At 41.9% G+C, this 10,139-nt stretch overlaps 1 protein-coding gene across 1 annotated transcript; it reads right to left on the minus strand.

Moving 5' to 3' along the window:
- Positions 1–264: 264 nt before the first annotated feature.
- On the minus strand, positions 265–8,825 carry TMED7 (transmembrane p24 trafficking protein 7). Its single transcript, XM_052777904.1, has 3 exons — positions 8,579–8,825; positions 5,530–5,775; positions 265–3,198 (listed from the first exon to the last, which is right to left on the minus strand). Exons 1-3 carry the CDS (start codon positions 8,774–8,776, stop codon positions 2,962–2,964), a joined length of 681 nt encoding a protein of 226 aa, XP_052633864.1. The 5' UTR covers positions 8,777–8,825; the 3' UTR covers positions 265–2,961.
- Between the last annotated feature and the right edge of the window lie 1,314 nt (positions 8,826–10,139).

Raw genomic sequence — 10,139 nt, forward strand, 5'->3', positions numbered from 1 at the left:
GCTGAAGTGCTGAGCAAAGAGCCAGTAACAACACTATCTTGCTGAAACATGAGTTTTTCCAGTGACCTGAAAGCACAGCCAATTATGAACAGCAGTGAACTGGTACACTTCGTGATGTACAACAATAGAAGTAACGATCAAGTGTCAGGGGCAGATTAACTGTAATGTGTTAAAATAAAAGTTGACTACTCAAATCGTTATTCAAAGCTTTTTTGAAGAATAATGCTCCCCACTCCCACATGCAAACAAAACAATTAGACCACATTCATATATTAATTTTTATTTTTCCCATACAATATTCACAGGGTCTGCTTTTTCTCTTATTCAAACTAAACTTTTTTTTTTCCCCCCAAACTAAAACAAGAACTGACAAGGACATGAGAAGAAGTTCTGTAAACATAAAACATCCAAGGAATAGCTGAAACCCAGGGCCTTTAGCAATTAAAAACACAGTTATATCCCCTTTAACACAGGGTGTTTACTCATGTATCACACCCTTAACCAAACTATTCTTTTCATATATTAAAAAGATGCAGCTTTAACCAAAAGTCACAACGCATTTCTTCACCCACTGCGTTAGCATGTGTTTTATTATATCCTATTCAGTCACTTATTTTAAAAACTATATACAGCTATGTTTAAACGTGTATTTGTGCCATGTTTTTAGTAACACAAAAATAAAGGCATTTTTAAGCTATTGCTGCATATTATGCAGCAGGATATCAGAAGATTGGTTTGGATACCTAACTTCAATGCAAAAGTCAAGTCCACTAAGCCTCTGCAGTGGGAGTAATATTGAGCTGAACAGTCCCACTTCACACATTCAAACATGAAAGAATAGAGATACATGTATGTGATGGCCAATCATTATCTGTTTTACCCCATTGTTTACCAATTTTGACAGCACACAGAACAAGTCAGTGGAAGAAAAACCAAACACGTTTCAATCTTTAAAACAAATGCTTTTGTTGTGATTAAAGCTACACAAGTGATATTCAAACTCCAGATGACGACAGTGAACACTATCAAAATTAAATTATGTTTTCATGTGACACTTGCACCCAAAATGTACCACTTGCTTCATTATGGTGTGCAACGCAGCACAAAAAGTACTGAATATTAGTTGCTGAAACACAAGAATAAAGCATAAAGGTACAATCAAGAATATTGTGTGCAGGCACAGATTTGTATCATAAGAAAGCACTATTTTTTTTGTTTTCTGATCTTTTTGAGTCTGTTTCTGGGAAGCTTGCATCCCAAAATGGGACTGCAATATTTAAAATTCAGTACAGGACAGAAAAACATCACATATAATCCTGAATTTAACCTATGTTAAGCTTTAATACCCCCATGACCTTTTAAGTAATTTTTGAGCTGTTTGAGGTTTTTCTTCAGTTTCCAAAAGAGCAGTCGTTCAGTTCACAACAGGTGAACTTTTATTTTTTTCAGCCACCACAAGATTTTAAAATCAAGTAATCTCAGATCAATTCTTCAGACTGCTCAAGCGTTACCTGTACATGCAATTTCAAATTTTTGCTAGAAAAAATACAGGCAATTATTAGAGGTTTAGCATTCTTTCTCTGCTTGCTGAGAACTTGTTTAAGAAGCATCTTTCGAATTAGCCAGCAATATACAACAAAATTTTTCACCTTAGTTTATTTTGTGTGCACTTAAGAACTGGTCAGTCTACATATTTCTCCAGAGCCAATTGAAAGAGTTTAGCCTTATTATGACCAGCTCAATTCAAACTACTTGTATGTACATACATTTACTACCTTCCATATCCAAATAAACCAAGACTTTACAGTACATAAGCTATTAAAGACATGAGCAGTGGAAACAATGTAACTATAACTCTACCAAAAAGATAACCTGAAATACTTAAAACACTTCCTGACCACTAGCAAAAAACAGTGGCAATTAGATGCACAAGGCCATCATGTATCAGTGCACCACACACAGGAAAGTAAAATTTACAGCACTTGTGCAATGCAGTATCAATATCAAATTGGCCTCTTAATAGGAAAACAATTTAGTAAAAAGCTTTGTATGTGCCTAACACATAATACAACCTCATCCAGTGCTGGTGCTGTGCTGCTTAACAAACCAAGCTACTTCTCGTCTTAAATCCAAAAAGCAGCAGCAGCAGCATATACGAGTACAGAAACTGTACAGCTTCAGTGACAAAGTTACAAGACTCCCTATTTTATTGCATGTTTTTTAAATAACCTTGGAGATTTGGATTTTTGAATATAGGAAGTGGATTTCCTGAGTAGTCTCAGCTTACAATTTCTTCAGGAAAATGAACATTGTAAAAGAGGAAATGGATTTATTTTAATATAGAAGAATGTAAGTTTAAGCAAACGTACTCAAGTATAAAATTTAGTAAGCTTTGAAGATGGAGACTTACCAGGCTGATGAAGAATTTGCACCATGATGTAGTGTCAAGCTTGCAACAATTTTACAAATAAGCAAGGGGTACCATTGGTTATTTTTTTTTAACAGCAAATCAAAACAATGCACTACAGTTCATCACATTTGGTTTTATAATCAAATACATTCAGCCTGAAAACAAAAATCAAATCAAATTTTCATATATATTGCCTCATGTCAGACACTAGACTGGTTATTTTAAAGTGTTATACTGCAGATGGCTAATCTTACTGGTAAAAATCAAACTCAGTTTGGATTACAATCAGTAGAAATAAAGAGGCTGGTCACTGCCAGATATTTAATACAGGAATCGGAAAGCACTTAAGTTCTGAAGTATTTTTTAAATATTTCAAATCTTGTTTCCCTTTCATAACTTTTTGGGTTTGTTTTGTGATTTTTATATACGATATGGGGTAGACACATTTGAATGTTGCATATATTCAGATCCTTTGCACTTACAATTAATTGGAGAACAGTTAATTTTTACAGATGAGTACACACAATGACCTGAAGCATTACCACTACCAGTTATGATCCAACACGGGTTGTTGTGGATCTTTTATCCGAGAAGAAGCTTTTGAGGAGAAATACCTGCCCGATACTAACGACAAGAAGAATGATTGCTTCCCCTATTGACCAGTAGGCCACCCTTGTGTTTAAATCCTCTGCTCTGCTGCGGCCCTGCGCTTCCCTCAAGCGGAAATGAGTCTGATAATCGATGACAGACTTCAAAGCTTCATGAATTGAAACACATGCAGACTCCATCTAGAGAAGCAAACAAATAGACACCACTGAATTAATAACCCTTCTAATGCCTTTTCTGCAAAGTTTTCTGGTTTGATATTGAAAATTAGGATTCATGTAACTTTGCAAGCTAAGGATTAACTCAGTCCATTGTCAGACTGAAATACTGTAAATGCCATAACATTTAACTTACACTGATCAAACTCTACACAAAGGAATGCGACAGACTGTTAAATGCAGAAGCGTGTAAAACTGTAGATGTAATAAAAAGCAAGGAGCTCTGAGAATGACTAAACAAATCTTAAATTCATGTATATTTGGGTTCAAAATGAACATTAGAAAGATTTTTGAAATGTCAGTGATGCCCCCATTGTTAATTCCACACATACCAGGAAAACAAACAGTTGCTTATAGCATTAAGATGCACATAGTATATATTAAATGCTCCTGTATTTCACAAGTATGACATTCTTCGTTGCATAATTCTTACTCAAGTTGCACAATATCCTAAAATCTACATTACTAAACTCAACATGTTCTTTTGGCAGAAGACCCTTCTCTTAGTCAGTGCGCAAAACGTGGTTAACAAATTGCTCAACTTCATTGTCATTTTTCATTTAAAAAAAAAAAAGTATTACCAGTTTTTTAAGCCCTAGATCATTTTTCACTTAACTCCTTCCACTTTCAATTTATCTTCTGTAAGTAAAAGTCAGTACTACTCACTGCGTTTTGATCACCAAGAGATTAATCATAGATCTTCAAAATACCTTCTTTCTAGTCACAACTTGTTTTTGTTTTATGGCTTAAAATTAGTATTTCCTGAAGATCAAACAGCACGAACTATTATAAAAGGAAACATTTAACACACTGATAGGACCACTCTCAGTTACTTATATCTGTGTCTAACCATCTTTCAAGTTGATGACTTAAGACAGGTGTCTGAACAAGTCTAAGATATTCTTCTCAACAAAATTCAGGAAGAGGTTTTCCAAACTAAGTTCTGCCATTGGTCTCACTGATAAATTACAGAGCTCTCCTAGTCTGTAGAAGGGATTTAAACACAAAGTCACTCTGGTTTTAGGGATTTACCTTTTACTGTCCCTGTGAAAGGCTGCCCTGATTTGGTCTTCCTACAAGCCTCAAGAAAAATGCAACAAGAACCTTCTTACCAAAGGTGTGTTGTACTCTGAAAATTAACTTTCCCTTTCCCAAATACCTTATTTGCATTGTGTAAGCTACAACCCAGTGACAAACTGTTTTTTTATAAATCTTCTCCCACAGGCTGCAAGGGTCTGCAGAGATGCTGGACCCAGGAAGCACGTGTTCTGCATTCTCAAAATCCCTCTGCTGATGCCAAGATAGCAAAAGGAAAACCAGATGTAACAGAACACGCAGACTGAACAGAATGAAGACTAAAGTAAGGAAAAGAGATGGAAAGATACAGGATGAAGAATCAGATACAAAATAAAGCAGAGGAGAAGAGTGACAAGAAGAAAGAGGTAAGAGCTGTAGTTGAAGTCACAGCAAGTCACCTACTCATTACAGATCTCAGCTACTGCAGACTTATGTGAGGTAAATTCAAGTAAGACTGGCATTTGGGAACCAGTATCTATACCGTTGAGTTGAGACTAGCAAAATAGTGACCACATCCAGCATTCTTTAATGGTTGTTTAAAATGAGGTTTGGTGATGGTTATAATGCAAGGACATTAGTGGGAATTCATGAAGCGAGTGTTCCAAGGGAAGTTTTGATGGATTTAGATTGGGTAGAGGCAGTACAAAACTGTAAAATCCTGAGAATATAATAACACTCTGACAGTTTGTAGTGTCTTATAAAGGACAAATAGCCAGCTAAATATGGTTGATTTTGTTCATTTGTTTATTTTGCTAGAATTCTCCATTTTAAAAATGGCAGTTACATGAGAGGTCAACTTAAGTCCTCCCCCGCAAAAGACTCTACGGTTTTAAATATAAAAACAATTCTCAAAGTTTCTCCAAAGTTTGGAAATTTTTAAACCCCTGATCCACCAATATTTACAGTTTGTGAAATCCACACTTCAAGAGGCACACAAACATGGCATTAAAAGGAGGTTCCCTTAAAAAAAAAAAAGTGGCCTAGAGTTTAAGTTACTACCCTAATTTTCTCTTAAGCACTTGCTGATTCCTTCTCAGCTGTTTTGTGTTCTATAAATCTTATCTTCAGATAGAAAGCTTCTCTGTAGTAATTCAGATTATTTTAAAAGCTCCAATCTGTTGATTTTCAAAACTGATATAAATATCTAACGCAGCTGAACTTGAAAAAAAAAACATTGCCTCCACCTAACAGCTGCTGTCAAACACAACAGCATCTTACCTGGGTAAGTGCAGTTACTCTGTTCTCACTAGGGAACAGTGGTGGATCTTCTCCAACCTGGAAATCAAAGTACACAGTTTTGTGTGTGAAAGTAGAGAATTCATTGCTGAAGCAGAATTTGTATGTTCCGTTTCTGGATGCAGTAAACGTGAAGCTATCATATTGTTTCTTCATCTCTTTGTATAATACAATGCCATCAGGATCTTCCAACCGACAGTCAACATCATAATGACCTCCAGTGATCACCTGAAAACAAAACCCAAGAAATTCTCCTTTTAACAAAACAGAGATTTATACATTTCTTCTAAGAAGTATGACTTGTCAAGTGGCACTGCAAGATTTTCTGCTTTAACAAATGTTTTAAAATATAATGCATTAATTTGAATATGTTTCAAAGCAAGTCTGCAAAATTATTTTCTTATGGAAGACACAAAGAACATAATTCAAAATACTTTAGGTTCAGCATATGTAATGTCAATTATATTTTCAAACCGTTTATGAGAGCAATTTTAGTTAGTTTGTTATAAATAATTGTACAACATAAAAGGCTACAGTGGATGAAACTTGATGGGGCAGCAAAGACTTTACTGCAACAAATCAACCATTTGCTGTATGCACAAGTCCTCCACGGAACTGATTTCAGCTGCCTGAGATTGCTAACATGCAGTAAAACAGCTCCTTTCTGTTCAGCCAAAAGAGTGCAACCACCCTATTAGCTCAAGCTGCTTTAGGCTGCAGGAATGGTGTTCGACCAGTAGAACAGGTATTTCAACCTGGCTAGTCTTCCTGTGTGCTTGTGAACAGAGCAATGTTTGGGGGGTAGGGTGGGGTGGTCTGCTGCCTCCCTCCTGCACAGTTAGACACAGCATTTCTTCCCAAAACCAGCACATCCAGATAATGCCTAACGAGTGACTTGAATCTTCATGATTGTCTTGAGGGCATTTTTTTTCAGGCTTTGATCATTGTTGGTCTACAGCATATTGCTGGGTAGACTAGCCATCCCACCTCTACAGAAAGACTAATCAGTAGCTTAGGTATTCATAACTTGGTGTTCTGATGACTCTTAGGCTAGTACTTTCACACTTAATCCTTGCTCCAAACTTTTTGATTTTAAGATAAAGCATGCTGAAGGAGGAAGAGACTTATATCTAAAGGCAGGTCCCTTTTATATGTGTGCTGAAATGACTGAAAAATTTTAGTATCTGAGTAGCTGCACTTCGGTTCACATAGTGTTATTTAAACTGACATCAGTTTATTTAGGTATCAAGTTATTAAAATGATAACATTAATGGTACAACTGAAATAACAAGAGATCTGAGCAGTAGCTGCTCTGCAAACAGGAAGTTTTAAAAACATTCAGTTGGCAAGCAGCATCTTCATAGTTTTTCCAAAAATGTGATGACAGGATACAAAGAAAAAAAAATTTTTGGAAGTCTGGATCTCTGGATGTCTGCATCTAGTTGGGATTTTCACACAGAAATGCTTACCTGGTTGGAAGGAAAAACAAAAACAAGATTTTCTGTAATGAAATGATGGTTCACTTTTGAAGTATGATCTCAAAGTTGACAGGGGCCATGCCTTTTGCCAATTACATGAAAGTCACTCCCATTCAGTTATATCACACACTCTGGAAGGGCCAGTTTACATACACATGGTAAAGATTTGCCAGAGCTTTAAAGTTGCCCTAGGATTCCTTCCCACAGAGCTTGCTTGAGCCTCCTGTCAGCTCTTAAGACATACTGCCAAAGGACATGCACACAGCACTTCGGTCTACTGGCAGCTGGCCAAAGCCAAACTTTCCTTTTAAGAAAGCTATTCCTGTTCTGATCACCGACAAAAGCGACAACAGCCGGCTTATCTGCCCAGCAACCTCCAATGACATCCACTTCAAAACAGGGGGGAAAAGTACTGCACAGAAAAGACTTTATGAAGGTAACTGGCAGGGACAAGAAGCATTTGGGTAGGGGAAAAAGATATCTTGAGAACTAGAACATGTAGGACAGAGTAACAAGGACCAATATTTGGCAGCAACATTCCCCAAAATACTAAAGGTGGGACAGCAGGCAGGAAAGAGAAAAACACGGAACTTCAACAGGAGAAGTCAGACCATAAAAGTACACGGCCCCTTCAAAAGCCCCCAAAGGTAACTGTGATTCCCATTGCAAAGGATGATTTCTCTCTCATGCTGCTGCTGTACTGTCAGTGACTTCACCAGCTGAAGTGACAGACTGAAAGGTTCCAACCCTGCTGATACACTCAAAGGCACCAAAACTGTCAGAGCTGTTTGCTCAAAACATCTTGAAGCTGAACAGCATGCTCTATCATCATGATAGACCTGCATGTTCAAACTGTTAGAAACTGGGAAAAGTAAGAAAAAACCGTGCAGCCTCACTTAATACACGCATGTTAACCATAGTCGTCAATAAGATGTCAGCTGCCCGCAGGTTTTATTTTTTGTAAGACTCTTCCCTGTCTCGCTATGTGCCTGGGACACTGTGCTGATACCGCATACCTACTCCATGACTTTCTTACTGTTTGCTACGTGACCTCAGTTTGAGCCATACTCCAAAATAAGAAGCATTAGCTCCTTCATTTGTATCGTGCTCATGGTGCAAATGCTTCGTAAACCTCAAGGAAACCGCTTTCACGGCATCTCCTTGGGCAGCTGTTCTTTAGGTATTCTCCACGCCGCTGGGCTGGGACGCTGCGCGGCAGCGATCAGGGTAAAAGACGCTGCCAGTTTTCAGGGGCAACTTCGTGTGCCTTTCTCGGCTCTGAGCTAAACTCGCGCCCCCCGCAGAGCGCGGGGCAGCGTGCACTATTTCCTCAGCCGAGCTGCAAACCCAGCCCTGGCTCCAGCTGCCGCTCACCCCCCACCAGGCGCTTCTCCCGACAACTGCTCGCAGCAGCCCGCGGTTCACGAACGAAGCCGAGCGGCTCCCCCGACAGCACCCGCCCCTCGGCCACCGCTCCCCGGCGGCCGCCAGCGCGGCACGCCCGGGCCCGGGCCGGCCCTTCCCCGCGAGGCCGGCCCCGGCCGCCCCGCTACCTGGAACTCGAGGGTGCACTTGGTGCCCTGGGCGATCTCCTCGTAGAAGCACTGCTTGGCGTTATCGGGCAGCTCGAAGGTGATCTCGGAGGCCCGCGCGGCGCAGGCCGCCAGCGCCAAGAGAAGCAACGGCGGCGGCGGCAGCAGCAGCAGCAGCCGCCCCCATGGCCCCGCGGCCCGGGAGCCCCGCAGCGGCATCGCCCGGCGCGGGGAGAGGCGAGGGGGGGGGACGGGGGTGGGCGGAGGACGGCCCGGCAGGAGGAGGCCGAGAGAGCGGCGGCGTGGCAGAGGAGCCGAGCGGGTAAGCGCGCTGCTACCCGGAAGCACCCTCGCTGGGCGGTGTCGCCCTCCGGGAGCACTTCCGGGTGAGCGCCCCCACCCCCTCCGCGGGTGGTTTGCGGGCGTGGAAGGGGCGGGGCCTCGGGGCGGGGGCGCGGCCTGGGGCGGGGCCGGGGTTGCCGCCGGCGTCTGTGGGAGGGGGCCCGGGGAGGCCCGGCCCGGCCAGGCCGCCCCGGTGCGGTCAGGATGTTTGGCTCTGCGTCCGTCGAACGGGTTAAATTGCCTTCGGGGTCCCGCGGGGCACGATCTGGAGCTGAGATAGAGGGCTGTCGCCGCCCGACAGCCGCGGAGAGCGGCCTCGGAGCTCTCCGCCTTAGAGAAACGGAACGCGCAGGAACGAACCTGAAGGGCTCTGCTTCACAGGTCGTTAAACATTCATCCCCCCCCTACGGAGAGAGAAAGCACCGATTAAAGTGCTCACCCTGGCTGCAGTAATGTCGGCTTTAAGTTCTACTCCAGTAAATACTCAGTTGTCGTGACAAGGTAACACGGATTCGGGAGAAGAAATCAAAGATAACCCCCATCCTTATGTTTATTTCAAGTTCTGTGGTAAATCAGGCAGGGCAGGGCAGGAAGAAGAAAACTCGGCTCCAGTCTCCTAGGCGGGAGGATGCACTCGTCAGGGGTAGGCCTGGCCTCCCATTTTGCTCCTCTGGAAAAGGGCTAACCTGCTTGAAGCACCTCCTGGCTTCGGAGGCATCCCATGGGGATGTCGCTTCGTAATCCTCCAGTCTCAATGGGGTGGCTCCTGAGCTGGCTTGTGGAGCCTGCGAATTTCATTCTCGGCACTGCATGAGCAGCCTGTGCATCTGTTGGAGGACCCCAAATTCGTACATTGAAGGCTCTGGTAGATTTGCAGGTGTGGATTAAAGTGAGATGGCAGATGCTTTACCGTGTATCGCCCCCACCTCTGAGGCAGACATTATCCACCTACAATTAGCCCTCAGATCTTTGCTGTTTTCATTTAAAACACTAGTTTTATCTCGGATTGCATTTAAGTGTCGGCCGACAGTTGAGATAGCTCAAAAGCAGATTATATATCTGTGCCATAGGAAGCAGCTTCAGCCATTTTACTTAAATCAGTGACTACAGGCTTGTAGGACCTGTATGCCCGTGCAGAGCATTCCCAATCACCTTCTCCTTTGTGTGGCAAGAGATACATTTCAGGAAGTCTCACTCTGTGATTTTTCACAGCAACCCAAAGTGATCCTGTACATCTTAC

This window comes from Harpia harpyja, chromosome Z (assembly GCF_026419915.1).
Source record: "Harpia harpyja isolate bHarHar1 chromosome Z, bHarHar1 primary haplotype, whole genome shotgun sequence".
In the NCBI taxonomy this organism is placed as follows: Eukaryota; Metazoa; Chordata; class Aves; order Accipitriformes; family Accipitridae; genus Harpia; species Harpia harpyja.